General features: G+C 35.3%; 1 protein-coding gene across 1 annotated transcript; it reads left to right on the top strand.

Moving 5' to 3' along the window:
• The first annotated feature begins 10,042 nt into the window (after positions 1-10,042).
• On the top strand, positions 10,043-14,611 carry LOC109012897 (trafficking protein particle complex subunit 5). Its single transcript, XM_018994791.2, has 8 exons — positions 10,043-10,218; positions 10,407-10,495; positions 10,986-11,049; positions 11,226-11,303; positions 12,796-12,872; positions 12,979-13,045; positions 13,127-13,234; positions 14,341-14,611. Exons 1-8 carry the CDS (start codon positions 10,147-10,149, stop codon positions 14,368-14,370), a joined length of 585 nt encoding a protein of 194 aa, XP_018850336.1. The 5' UTR covers positions 10,043-10,146; the 3' UTR covers positions 14,371-14,611.
• The last annotated feature ends 501 nt before the right edge of the window (positions 14,612-15,112 follow it).

Raw genomic sequence — 15,112 nt, 5'->3', positions numbered from 1 at the left:
ACGCGGCGTTTTATGTTGTGTGTGTTTCCGTTTTCACAAACCACGGTATGCTTTCTTTTTCTTTTTTTTTTCCCGATATTTATATTTGGTATGCTTTCTTTTTCTTTTTTTTTTCCCGATATTTATATTTGTGAAAAGATATTTATAATCGTGAATTATGAATCTGTCCCGCGTATACTTAGAAAATAAATAAATAAAATATAAGATTTACATGAATAAAAAGAAAAATATTAGTATGCCGTATGAATTTATCTCCTCATTTTGACCTATGTATTTTCTTATTTTTTATTTTTTTTACTTAATAATTAAGAAAATAATTTTTAGTGTATTGATATATTTTTTTATTTTTTAAAAATATTTAAATACATTAACAAAATGTAAAAGAAAAAAATAAGATAAAAAATATAAAAACAACTTTGTGCTAGCGGGCACGCCTAGCGATCAAAGCTGGGCGACACGCTAACACGACTCTTAGATTTAGGTCCCGTTTGAATTCAGAAAGTGTTTCATTTTATCTCATCTTATTATTACAACTTTTTTAAATTTCTACACAAAATATAATAAACAATTCAACTTTTTCAAATCCTAAAACAATAATAATATTAAAAAATAATATTCTAACAATATTTTTTTTCAACTTTTATCTTTCATTTAAAATCATCTCATTTCATTTCTGAATCTAAATCAACCTTAATCTAATTTTTAAAGAATAAATTTATTTAGAAATAGATATACATCTAGTAAAATATTTATATGACATAATTTAATATAAAAAATAAATTTAAAATAAATATATTATAAATCAAATCTTATTACGTAAGTGATGTGAACGTGTGTTCTACGTATCAGCCAACAACTATAACTTGTTTGTAAATATGTGCAGTTAAATCATTCCAATTGCATTACACATTAAAAAACACATGTTATTATATTTTCATTTGTTCTCAAAGTTTGTTCTTTACCATTTAAATTGAAGGGGGATTCACATTTTTCATTTACAAAACCACTCCATTTTTCTTTTTGCCTTTCAAACTACAAAATATTTCCACTTACCTATATTTTTCAACTTCTACTTTCAATTAAAAAATGATAATTAGCATATATTTCAATTCCATTTTTCTTAATAATCCAAAATGCAGTTTGAGAATTTTTATAATTCATGATGGAAAATATAAATATATGCCTTGGAAAGTGGGTGTATCGATTTCAAAGATATTTTATGAAAATATTTCTATTGGGGTGCACCTTCTGCGTTCCCTTTTTGTAACTTTGATGGAACTTTGAGGATTCATTGAAGTTGCTTACAATCCACCAGTACAAGGTGCCACGGTCCAATAAATCATTTCATGCAGGGAAGTTGAGCAAAATGAATATCCTCCTCGTAAATTATTATACACCTATAAAAAATTATAAAAAAAAATTAATTTATAAATTGACATAATTTCATATGATACGTTAAATTTATTTTATAATAAAAGTAACTTTACAATCTAACGTATCACATCAAGTCACGTCAGTTTATAAATTTATTTTTATAGAATCTCTTTATAATTAAAATGTTTCTCTTCATATGAATAGTACACACTGACAGAGTTGTTGTTCTCAATTTTTCCATTCCATAAATTATCAATTCTCATTGTGATATTAGTATTACAATTACTTTAATTGCATGTTTTAGTTGCAAGCGATTGGGTTAGATAGTTACAAAGCAATTATAATTTAATCCTTCTAATATGAAGATTTTGGATATCTCCAGCAATCACCAATTAGTCGGATGACTTGAAGATATTGTCGATAGAACAAACACATAATTGTAAACATAACTAAATAAAGGATATATGGTTTAATACTAAGATATATGCGTGTAAGGTTTTAAAATGCGAAACTCCACTTAAAAAATGTATCAATTACAAGCTCTCAACTTTTCATTTTCTTTCTATTACAACAAGGGTAGTTCTACAACCCTAGCTCGTTCATCCCGCTTAACTTGGCATGCCACGTGTTTATTTTAATTATAAAAAAAGAAATAAAAAGAAAAGGAGATCCCGTATTTTAGAATCTGAATCTCTAGTCCCCAACCTCGACAGCCTGCCCTACCCCTCATTTTCGTCGCCTCCTCTGTCAGATAGGTTTGGCACCGGCATCGAGTCCACGGCAAATAAATCAATTTCTGACGTTCTAGTTGTTCTCCTCCGTCATCCCACTGTTTATTTCAGAATCCGAAAACCTTTCTGCTCCCCAACCTCGACAACCCCTCATTTCCGTCGCCTCCTCCATCAGATATGTTCGACACCGGCGTCGTTTTCTAGCTATCCTCTATCTAGGTATATTTCTTTTCCTCGAATCGAATCGAATCGAATAGTCTTTTGGTTGTAGCTTTGGCTTTGTATGCGTGCACAATAGAGTGGAATTTTGTTTATTTTCTGGCATCATGTTGGGTTTTTTCTAGATTTGTTTTGTTGTTTAGATGGCATCATGTTGGGTTTTTTGGATGACTTTGCTATTAGTTGAATCTTGATTGCATTTGAACTTATTTTTATAACTTGTTTAATTTTGCAAAATTCATAACGTTGGTTTTTCCTGGCTCCTTCATGAAATTTCATCAAGCCTGGATTCAGACTATATGTTTTTTTTATATATATAATTAGCTCGTAGGATTAGGATATGGTTAAGTTGGCTTGAGTTGCGTTGTGAGTGTCTTTTATTTCTATTATTTATCAACAAGCCATTTCCATTCTCAATTATAGTTATTCTATTTTCAAACTAGTATGTTAGTGTTGAATAGAAGTTATTTTCCTGAATCAATTCTTAGTTTTTTTTTTTTTTTTTGGTGAAGAGGGGAAAGAAAAAGAAATAATTAAACATCTAGAACTAGAGTAATAATCACTTTCAAGTTTCAATGTCTCGTTCGAGTGATATCTAGCAAGCTCTATCACTAACGATCAGAGCATATGGTGAATTCAGTATTGAGGGGGTCAAATTCATGTAGGTACAAAAATGTCCTGAACTGAAGTATAGTAATAATCCATATACAAACACGAGGAAGAAGAATCCATTTTCAAAAATTGATGTTTGACGAAGGTCATTGACACCAGGACCAAAACCTCAACTAAACATTTTTTACAGAAAAGATAAGTTGAAGTTAGCCACTTCTAAGTCTGGTTAGAAAGAATCTTATTATAGTTAAACACTGATGCATTAGTGGTTATCTCTTACCAACTGCATGTGTCCATATTTCAATTGTTACATTGTTCCATCCAACAAGATGAAGATATGGATGGTGACCTGTATTCAACATATATTACAAATCATTAATAACATAAATCCAGGTAATCCAATGGATAGCATTATACATATTCAACAACTTGTTAACCAAATGTAAGATACCTTCTGCTTCTGCAACCTTAGCTATGCGTGTAAATAATTACAATCCTTTGGTAAAACTCTTCAAGCTCCATGACCGATTCAGCATCAGCATGCCACCTTCATTGACCAAATTCCATCCGACTACCTAAATAACGCAGCGCAATAATAAGCATGATTTGTTATCATTATGGTGAAAGGCAACATGTATTTAAATGCAAACATGTATTTATCAACAATCTATTTCCATTCTCATTTGGAGTTATTCTATTTTCAAATCGGTGCATTTGTGTCAAACATAAGCTATTTTCCTGAATCAATTCTTAGTTTTTTTTTTTTTTTTTTGGTGAAAAGGATGTTTCACTAGAGCAGATAGCTAGCTTAATTTTCCTGAATAGAATTAAATACCCTTAAATTTCACATATGCATAAATCTCAATACAGTAGTTGTGTCTGTCTTATTGAAAGCTATTTTCTTTCAAATGGAGCTTCTTACAGTCCTATGTTATGTGAAATTATGCTAGTTTTTCTATGTTACTTGTCTAAAAATTATGCTCATTTATCTATTGCTTCTATTTAAGTAGAGAATTCTGTCAGATGAACCTAGGAATTATTTGTCAATCTTTAATCTTGTTCTTTCATATACAATGTATCTCTTTATATTCAAATGTGTTGTATCTTTATAGGCAATTTGAACATTGGATGGACAATGGATGCCGACATAGAATATTCAAATAATGAGTGTGATGTGATTAGAATTAATAAGGAAATTGAATGTGATGAAACTATTGAAGAAACTACAATTGGAATGAAATTTTCATCTATAGAAGAAGTTCAATTTTACAATTTGAAGTATGGTAAGCAGAATAGGTTTTGGGTATGTAAAAGGAATTCTAGACAGGATGACGATGGGAATGTTAGATGGTTTTGCTTGGCATGTGCGCGAGGAGGCAGTTCAAAGAGTAAGGCTGTCAATGTTATGAAACCAAGACAGACAGAGAAGATGGAGTGTATAGCTAGGATTAACGCGATACTGAATGATGAAGTTGGATATACCCTATCTAAAGTGACATTGGATCACATACACGTTTGTAGTTCGGGAAATGCAAGACATTTCAAATGTTTTAAGAAGGTTGATACTCGTGTGGATAAGATGCTTGAAATAAATGACGAGGCATGAATAAGGTTGTCCAAAAATTTCAAGATTGTGGTTGTTGAGGCAGGGGGTTACGAGAATGTTCCATTCAATGAGGAGTGTCGAAACTACATTGACAAAGCATGACAACTTCGCATTGGGATTGGAGGTGTTGCAGCTCTATGTAACTATTTTCAAGATATGAAAAAAAGAAATCCTGATTTTTATTATAAGATAGATGTTGACAATGAGATGCGGTTAAAGAATGTATTTTGGGTAGACCCCCGAAGTAGAGGTGCGTATGAATAATTTGGAGATGTGATTACATTTGACACAACATATTTGACTAATGCATATAAGATGCATTTTGCACCGTTTGTGGGTGTGAACCACCATGGGCAGTCAGTCATATTCGGGTGCAGATTGATATTCAATAAATACGCAAATACATTCGAGTGGTTGTTCAAGTCATGGTTGAAGTATATGAATGATCAGCTACCAAATGCAATCATCACAGATCAATATAAGACTATGAAAATTGCAATCTCGAGGGTGTTTCCAACGTCTAGCATCACTTCTGCTTGTGGCATATAATGAAAAAATTTCTTAGAAGTTTGGATCACTTTATTGATATGAGGAAATCAGGAGTACTTTTATATAGATGCATTTATGACTCTTTCAGTAAGCATAAATTTGAGGAATATTAGCGCGATATGCTCGATACCTATAATCTGCATGAGAATGTATGGTTGATATCACTTATAGTGATCAGCGTTTTTGGATGGCGACCTATGTTAAAAGCACATTTTGGACAGGAATGTCAACTAAATAACAAAGTGAAGGCCCTGCCCCCGCCCCACCCCTCCTTACATTTATATATATGTATAAATATATAAATATATTACAATTTGTTACAATTGTGTATATATAAATATATATTACAATTTGTATACTTATTCACAAAAGATGCATTGGAAAATTTAAAAACTATATAGTTTAAAACTAATACACTACAATTTATATAAAATATACACTAGCAAATTTAAAAATTACATAATTTTTAAATTATAGTCATCTTTACCAAATTTAAATTTATAATTTGGGTTTAAGAATTTATTTTTAAATAGTTTTGCACATAGAAATAATTTTAATTCAAATAAAATGTAGTGTTTTTTTTTTAAGTAGAAGGAGGCGAGGCGGATTGGGAATCCACCCTGCACCCCGCCACCGCATCCAGGGGGTGAGGGAAGGGGTGAAAACCTCATCCCCCTCCCCATGCGGGCCGGGGTGCCCCCGCCCCGTAGAGGGCAGGTAGCACCCCTATCTAATTAGTTTCCATCAACCTTTTGTCTATCTTATATTGCTGACAACCCATAAGATGTGCTATTAATATTGATGTGCCTTTCTTTTTTAAATGACAACCGCATAGTTGCCCACTGTAGTGGTATCGAGCCTGTGGGTTCTCACGATCACTGGAAATTTTGGTGAAATGTTCTCATATTCTCGACCTTTTTTTTACTAGGTTGTGCTGCTCGATCGACCTCAACATTTATCAGCTTCTCATTCTCATTAAGCATATCAACATTTTCTAAATCTATTGAGACTTTACTACTTGCACATGAGGTACCTGTCAATGCGCCAACGACTATGCATCATCCTCTTGTAGAGAATCGCGGCGAAATGATGTAGCATCCATAGTTTGCTTAGCCTTGGTATAAAATTATTTGAAACAATTAAAAACAACTGTCATTTAACTTGTTATGAAAATTATCTACACATTGGAAACACATTGAAAAGAACAAATATATGTGTCTAGTCATGTTTGTGGTTTTAAAAATAAATAAAATACAAAAACTGAACGTCCGCTAGAGCCACACTCGAGTGAATAATCTATGTGAAGTTCACTTGAGCCACACTTAAGCAGGCATTGAGCTAACGTTGTTTGAAACCAAAAATCTCGATTTTTCTAAAACCTAAATCTCCAAAATTTTAAATTTCACAGCCTAAAAATCGAAATCATTGAACTGCAAATAACAAATCATTGAAATGAACAAAAAATCATATACATTTCACAAATTCCAAACCACAATGTGACAATTAAATGATTTTGAAACCTTAAAATTCTACAAAAAAAAACTAAGTAATTGAGTAGCTTACAAATAATTTTTGGTTTGATGAACTTTGGAAGGTGGCTCACGGTGGTTTCAAGCTACAACAGACTGCAGGGGAGGTGAAGCACAATGAGGAGATGAAAGAGATAAAGGGTGAAAGGTGCTGTGGTTGTGTGAATTGCGAAGCAGAGAAAATGATCGGGGAAGAAGGGGTCCTATGTTTTGGACCCCCTTCTTCATGAAATGACATCATTTCGCGCAACGACATCGTTTAGTTACTTCAGTAGGGGGTCCTATATTTTGGACCCCCTTCTAAATAAAAGGACGTTGTTCCTCTTGAAGTAGAACGACGTTGTTTTGATTATTTGAATTTTTTTTTTAAAAAAAAAAAGAAAGAAAAGAAAAAGAAAAATCGGAGTTTGGAGTCAACATGGGCTCCTGACTCCAACTTTGACTAGGAGTTACTTCGACTCCGATTTTTTAAAACTCCGATTCCGTCAGAGTGCTGTCGGAACTCAGACAGAGTCAAAGTGGGCGAAATTTTTGTCCACCCCTACCTCTCGGTATAACTGAGTAAAAATTCAAAATCCTAAGTACCAGAATTTAAATACAAGTAAACATCAGTAAAAGTGTTTAAATAGTTATACAGTCATCCCAAAATAAAGTTTAACACATGTCCCAAAATACAAATGAGTGATCCCAAATCACTCATCGGGCTGAGCCGACTCCTCAGGCTCACCCTCATCTTCATCTGCATCAAAGTCTGGGTTACCACAAAATGGTACTGCAGGTAAGTATAACCCAAATAATTCTCAGGAATTAAATGCATTTAATGCAACCAACATGCATGTATATGATGAAATATGCATTTTCCTCATAACATCATTTTCCCCGAAAATAATAATTTTCCAACACACACCAAAATCCCATTTGGCCCAAAAGTAATCCGTAAAACATTTTTCCAGAAAATGGTTTACACAAAATCTAACACACGCTATTTTTCCAGAAAATAGTCTATTTATCCATTATTACCATATGCACAATGGCCTCCCCTAGGGACCATCCGCACGTCCTGGCTTCGTAGCGATGTTCAGTTTCGCGCCCAGCGCGTTCGTAGCCAAGCACCCACTACGCAACGAGCGATGCCCAGTTCCGCGCCCAGCACGAACGTGGCCAGACATCCTCTAGTCCCCGCCAGCAGAAGGACCACGGAGTCGGCACGACTCTCTCGTCCGATCCCATTGTCGCCCGACGACAATCCAGGGGACGTTACTCAGTATATTCCGCTCCCGAGTAACCAGAGGAGCTCCACCGAGATAATGCCCCATCTCGGCTTGAGGTCGTGATACACACGCACCCAAAATCCATTCTCACATGAAAATCCAGTTTTCATAAACATATGAACATGAATGCAATACACGAAAACCCAGTTTCCTTTACAAACATGATCATGCATGAAATCATGAAATGTACATGTACCAACTCTAATCCACAACCATCAATAACCAACTCAATCAAATCCAACCAAACAACTCCATTCACCAAACCATCCGACTCCCGTACTCCTCGGACTCAGTCCGGCAAAACCAATCAACAGTTCAAATACAATGAAATGTGTTAGTGTAAAAATACATTAAATTCACAAGAATTCTTTGGAAAATACTTACAGTGCTATATGATAATTTCTGGAGGATCACGAAACTGCAAGAAGTGGAAAAACAGCTGCAGAACAATGTAAAATACACTGTGGCCGTGGGTCACAGATACCCACTTTTCAAAGGAGACAAACGAAGATACAAAAATGGTAGGGTAGGGCCTAGGGAAGTCGGTGAAGCTAGTGGTGGTGAAGGTTTGCCGTGGGTGGCGGCACAAGGGGTGGTTTAAGGCCAAAAATATCCAAAACAGAAATGGGGTTGGTTGTGCTTCACCGGTGACGGATTGGAGCTGGAGTTGGGTCCAATGGGTTGCCAAGAGGTCGAGGATGATGTGGTGAAGAAATGGTGGCCAATGGTGGTGCGACGGCGGCGCGCGAGCATAAGAGGTGCCGCGGCTTTGTGGTGCGCATGGAGGCTAACGACGGCGCAAAGAAGGCTGAGATCGAAGGGGGAAGATCGCCGGTGGGTGGGGGAGACGGTGGGTCGGGCGGTGCAAGTCACGGCGGCGCGGTGGCGGTGGGCTGGGTGGACGAAAAAATGCACGGGGAGAGGGAGGGGAGCAGTTCGCGCTGGAGCAGGAAACCGAAGGAGAAATAAGGAAGAAAAGAAAAGAAAGAGAAAAGAAAATGAGGAAAGAAAAATAGAGAGAAAAGAAATGAGGTCCAATCCTCATAATTTGGGTCACAAAAATGATCTAACAGAAATGATTTCAAAACCACAAGTTAAATAAAATAATTAAAACGTACTGGTAAAGTCAAATTGAAATAATTAAATCCCACAGTAATTAATTAAGTATGAAAAACAATTTAAATGCACAACAATAAATAAATATTAAGAAAGTACATAAAAATTAATTTTCACAAAATTAAAAATCATAAAAATAACCCAAATAAAATTTAATAATTATAAAACAAGAGAATAAATTTTTGAATAAATAAAAATAATTATTCAGTAAAAATACACTAAAATACGGGATGTTACACATATAATAGTAATGTATAATAACCAGCGTTCCAATATATAATATATAATCACTAGTGACTAGTATAATAAATTAAATATAGAATACTAGGTTTAGTATATAATTAAGTTAGACACTAATATAATAATATGTAATACTTGAGTAGGACAATATGTAACTAACTTAATAATGACTATTGTATTGCCTTGGCGTCCTATATAATGGTTGGCTTAGGAGGCTAAGGCAATCCATTAACTTGAATTCAAGTTTTTAACAAATTGTATATATTTATATAAATATAAAAAATAATTTTTTAATTATAAATTTAGAGGATGAGCAGCGAGGTGCGGCCGAGGGGGGGGGGGGGCCTTGCTGGGGTCAGCCCGCCCCTCGCCCCCGCTATGGGTCCTTCATGTGGGGTGGAGGCCCCTGCCCTCGCATTGGCGATGTGGGGTAGCCCGCCCGCCCATGTGGAGGCGGGGTAGCGGGGGGCGGGCCCCCGCTATCCACTCCCATCTAAAACTAATAATTACATCAAAGTGAACTCTCGAATTTTCAAAACTTACCAATCCCCCATTCCGTTTACCAACAACGTCAAATCTAACAAAAATTCACTATAAAAATATAATTTTTATCTAATTTATTATCGTTGACCATATAAAATATAAAATAATATATTCTATCAATTAATAATAAATCATCAATCCTTACAAATATCATCCATGGGTATAAATGGAAATAGTGCCATAAATATGAAATTGGGATATCAAATGAATTTTTTTACTTCCTTGCCACTTCTTTTCCATCAAAATAAGCAAAGATAGAAAATAGGAAAATAAGTAAACGAACACTCGCACATCTTGGAAGTCCTTGAATCTGAGAAAAAAATACAGAGAGAGAAGAAGCTGAAGAGGGACAAACGATGATCGGAGTAGGGAAGATCAAGCAGTACTCCAACGTTCTCGACAAGCCCCTTGCCAAGGGCAAGCAAGAGGTTGCTCTCTCTTTCTCTAATATTTATCCACCTTTTTTGTAACTTTTCAAAATTCCTCTTAGATCTCACAAAAGATACCGTGTCAAAGCGTTTGAATCTGGAAACTTTTTATATATCTCTGGCTCACAAATTTTGGAATTTTGGAATTTTGGAATTCTTCACTTAAAAGAATGTGCTTTTGTTTACAGGTGAGTTTGAGTGCGTTTGCCTTCTTGTTTTCGGAGCTTGTGCAGTATAATCAGACACAGGTGGACAATATCGCCGAGTTAGAAAGAAGGTGAACTTGTTAAAATACGGCGAATTAGTCGTTGCGTTCTTCATGTATATGTGTACTGTGTTCGGGTTATTATAATTGATTACATTGTAACAAGCTCTTGATCGGCTGTCTAGAGAATTGATGATAAAAATGGAAGTTTTGTAAGGGTTGCTGTCTCAAAAAAATGAGATTTTCTTGATTCTACTAGGTTGAATGGTTCTGATCAATTGTTGAAAACGCTCATGTTTTGTTGTGCTAGAAGTGAGAAACTTGGCATTATATATTTTTTCTAATTTCCTTTTCTTTCTTTTTTTAATCGTATTCACTTCCTGGATAAACAAAGCATAACTTGATTGAAGTCTGAGATTAGATTCGAAGGTAAAGAAAAAACGAAAGCCCCTTTGGAATTGCATGAGTAGAAACTTTCAGATAATAAATTGTTTGCTTACATTGAGTTTTCTTGGAATTTTCCTTGTGTGAATGTTGAAAAAATTTATGGTAAATGGATCAGGCTGGAGGATGCAGGCTATGCTGTCGGTGCTCGAGTTTTGGAACTTCTTTGCCATAGGGATAAGGTATGGGACACTGTTGAAGTTCTTCAGGCTCATCCCTTCTAGTATTTTTGTGATTTTGCCGTAATGGATTCATTATCAAGCAAAGTAAACTATTATTGTGGGTTTGAAGAATGTCCTCAATTGAGGTTCATGAGGTTAGAATGAATGGTATGAAGATGGATTTCTTAATGCCACAGGGAAATAGAAGGGAAACACGATTGCTGGGCATTCTCTCCTTTGTACACAGTACAGTGTGGAAGGTGTTATTTGGAAAGGTGAATGCTTATTTTTATTTATTTTTTAATCTTTTCCCATTTGTTCATTGCCTTGAATTTTAAGAAATACATAGTATTTCATTTTGTTGGTCAGTGATTGAATGCTGTGGTCAACAGTCTAAATCATTCATATCATCTTAGCTGTGCTTGACACAAAAGCTTTTGATTTAAGTCATCATACCATCTGAAAATGATATGATGCTCTATCTGCTGGAAAGATGAAGTATGCTATTTTGCTTTATTTTGTGGAAAAAATGGAGTATGTTTCTGTTTGAATGTTGTGTTAGAATAAGAGTTCATTGGTTATGGCACCATTGTTTTGAGCAAGTTGTTCTTGACTTATAGTTCTCATTGGTCCCGGTAGGACTTTTTCTAGTTTTGTAGTGTTTTTTTTTTCCTGTTTTTAATTTTAATTATTTTTTAAAGTTTTTTCTTAGGTTCTTTTTTTAATTTTCTGGATTTTTTTTACATTTTTATGATTTTTATACATGTGGCGCAGATCCGAATGTGGACTTTCAAGTGACACTTGTGAAACATTCATCGGTTAGCATGGCATCTCTAATAGATCACTAATAGAATTCTGACGGAGGGATCAATTGATCAATTTTGCCACCAGAGTAAAAAGTTCAACTAAAAAGTACAAGAGTAATTTGACTTTAAGTGAGCCACATGAGCTAATTTTGTATTTAATCCTTAATCGTATGGTATGAATATCTATGGATGAATTAGTTGTAATACCCTAAGGAAGGCTTAAGCCACATCTAGGCCATACTTCAAGAGACCTAGTCAATAGTACAATAAGAACCTTTTAGAATCATTATAAAGAGAAGGGCAATGTGAGACCCCATTCACAACCTATACTCACTCAATATAGGATATCACAAGGTGGCACAACTCAAGTCTCACATTTCTAGTTAGAATTAGCTCTGATACCATCTGTAATGCCTCAAGGGAGGCCCAAGCCACATTTGGGCCATACTCCAAAAGGGTTAGTCAATAGTACCATTGGAGCCCCTTCAAATCATTATTAAATGCAATAACTTATCCCTCCCAAACAATGTGAGATCCCATTCATCACCTATACTCACTCAGTATGGGTATCCGATTAGTTGTTGGTGAAAATTTAATTTAAGACTGCGTAGCATTTAAACTTTGAATGATGATTCTGAATTTTCACGTGTAACAGTTAGACTTCATTAATAACGTAAATGGTGCTATTGCTTGAACTGAATGAAATATCATCTCTGCTTCCCCATTGACTTAGCAGAGGAAAGAAGTATAGTGTTGACTGTTATCCATGATATCCATGCATCTTCATTGTAATTATATAAAAAAGGGTATCCATGCATCTTCATTTATGTTAATACACAACTCAGGTCAGAATTGTCCAACTAGTTTTTACTTCTTTTCTGTATGGACCATGAAAGTTAAGTTCTGTGAAATGCGTAAATGCAGCAATAATCTTACCAACTTCTATTTGTCATCATATTAGGTGGCTGACTCGCTTGAGAAAGGCACCGAACATGAAGATGAATACATGATCAGTGAAAAGGAGCTCCTTGTTAACAGGTAATGAATTTCCCGGCTCTTATAAGTTTATATTGTAAATACTACAAACTAGCTGAGTCTGTAAGTTTACATTATTGTCCAGCTAATGCACTAATTGGGGCTGCAGATTTATTTCGATTCCAAAAGACATGGGAACATTTAATTGTGGGGCGTTTGTCGCTGGAATAGTAAGGGTAAGTGCTTCATTGCTGTTGTTCCTATTAACAAGCCTAGGTGCTGGAAAGCCCTGATGGGTTTTTTCTTTATCTTTGAAGGGTGTTTTGGACAGTGCTGGTTTTCCAGCTGTTGTCACAGCTCATTTTGTGCCAATGGAAGGTCAGCAGCGACCCCGGACTACCATTTTGATAAAATTTGCTGAAGAGGTAAAGACGACTGCTTTCCCTTTCACAAGCTGATGATGCACCCTGTTGTTTGGAAATATAGGCTGCTTAGTGTTGCAATGAAAATGTTTTGCAGTTGATAAAAAAGGTTTTCCACACTCATTGTTCCTTTTGTTCCAAACAAGCCAATTATCATCCTCTTGAAACATTCGTTGTGATGGGGAGTTTTAGGTTGGTTAAAAACTAGATTGGGTTGAAAAGGCATAGTATTGGAGCCAAGATAGGCGACTGGATGCCTAAGCCAAAAAAGGAAAGGAAGTAGAACAGTAGTTTAGAGTTACGTCAGTATAATTTTACAATAGGGTAATATCAGGATTACTGGGGATCTTCATCATCTAGTAGGGTGGCATCCTCTGAGATTCATACAATGTCTACTCAGCCTAAGGATATGCATGTATACATCCATCCAACTTGAACGAGAAATGCGGGGCATGATGGTCATTAGCTCAGTTACCAAATATCATTGAACATATAGCTAGTTCTAATAAGCAGCAGCTTGGAGAAACTTGCTTCAAAGCAAGTGGTTTGTGATGGTGCACTCTTTAAATAAGATGGCATCGCAATCTATACTGTATATATTTGTACTGGATCTTCATAAACTTAATCGTAGCTTTAGTTCAAAAAGTTTTCTAGCTGGTTATCCCTATTGTTCTGGGTGCATTATGCATACTCTACCATTTTGTTCTTTGAATTCAGATATAGTTGGCCCAGTCACATCCTTTACATTACTCACCATACAACTTAATTATTCATATATTTTTTCTTGGGTTTTTTTTTTAATCTTTATCGGGGAATTTTGAAGCGTGAATGGGCATTTGTAGTTAACATTAAATTCCTCTTTTCTATGTGCTTTATTCCCAGTTGTTTTGTGATACATCATGTTTGATTTACATCAACTTATAATGTTTATCCTTGAATTAAACACATCATGTATATAGACTAAAAAAGATGTTTTCTGTCTAGGTTCATAATGTGTATAGAGGCATCATTGCTACATAAGCTAGCATATTATAGCCATTCTTGTAGTTTTGGTGACTAGTGAAACCTTCTACACAATTTTCTCATCTGTTTTCTGGTCATTCTCCTAGGTACTACGAAGAGAAGCGAGGTTAGGTTAATGTATGTGCCAGGATTTATTACATGTAATGTTTGGATGCTTAGCAAGAACGTGATGAATATATGTTAATGCTCTCGAACGACTTGATGGACTCTGGAACATTTTTGGCCATTCACTTGCCAATTCTGTCACTCTGGCCAATTTGAGTCTATCATTGATTTGTATTGATATATACTCCACTTCATGCCACAAACTTGCAAATGGATTTGAAGGTAATCTATGGAGGGAGCTCCTTTTATTTATTTTTGATTTTTTTATCACACAGCCATAAGGAGAAATGATAGGTGCAGTCGTGAGTGCGTAAGCACAATCATTTTGAAAAAAGTGAATATATACGGGATTTACATGAAAAAAAATTAAATTTTTAATAGTAGACAATACTCTTTTTTTAAATGGCTGCACGATGTTTGTGCACTCCACGACTGCATGTAGCATTACTCGGTAAGTAAGATTAGGATTTTAGTTTCAGCGGAAATAAAAAGTACCAATCACATAACTTCCATGAATTTGGACGAACGATCTACCCAATAAAAATCGTCGACACGAAACCAATTTTGAGAGAGGCTAGCAAGTGCTCTTGCTGGGACTGGGAGGAGACATGCTTCAGTTTAATGCCTGGAAGCAAAAATGGTAAACAGTTGAGCCCCCCCGGGGGAAGTACGCGATGACTCTATTTAACACAGGTTGTAAAGCGCAGTGCCCAGCTTTGCCTTTTCGAAATTGGAAGGTAAAGGCCAAATATT

The sequence above is a fragment of the Juglans regia genome, chromosome 6 (genome assembly GCF_001411555.2).
Source record: "Juglans regia cultivar Chandler chromosome 6, Walnut 2.0, whole genome shotgun sequence".
In the NCBI taxonomy this organism is placed as follows: Eukaryota; Viridiplantae; Streptophyta; class Magnoliopsida; order Fagales; family Juglandaceae; genus Juglans; species Juglans regia.
Note: the sequence above shows the minus strand (reverse complement) of the source record. Positions and strands in the feature narration are given on the sequence as shown.

Excerpts from the sequence above, each read along its gene's own strand:
- LOC109012897 (XM_018994791.2), top strand. The coding sequence starts at position 10,147 with ATGATCGGAGTAGGGAAGATCAAGCAGTACTCCAACGTTCTCGACAAG. Across the intron at positions 11,050-11,225 it reads TTCTTTGCCATAGGGATAAG|GGAAATAGAAGGGAAACACG; the intron begins GTATGGGACACT and ends TTAATGCCACAG. Across the intron at positions 13,235-14,340 it reads TGATAAAATTTGCTGAAGAG|GTACTACGAAGAGAAGCGAG; the intron begins GTAAAGACGACT and ends TCATTCTCCTAG.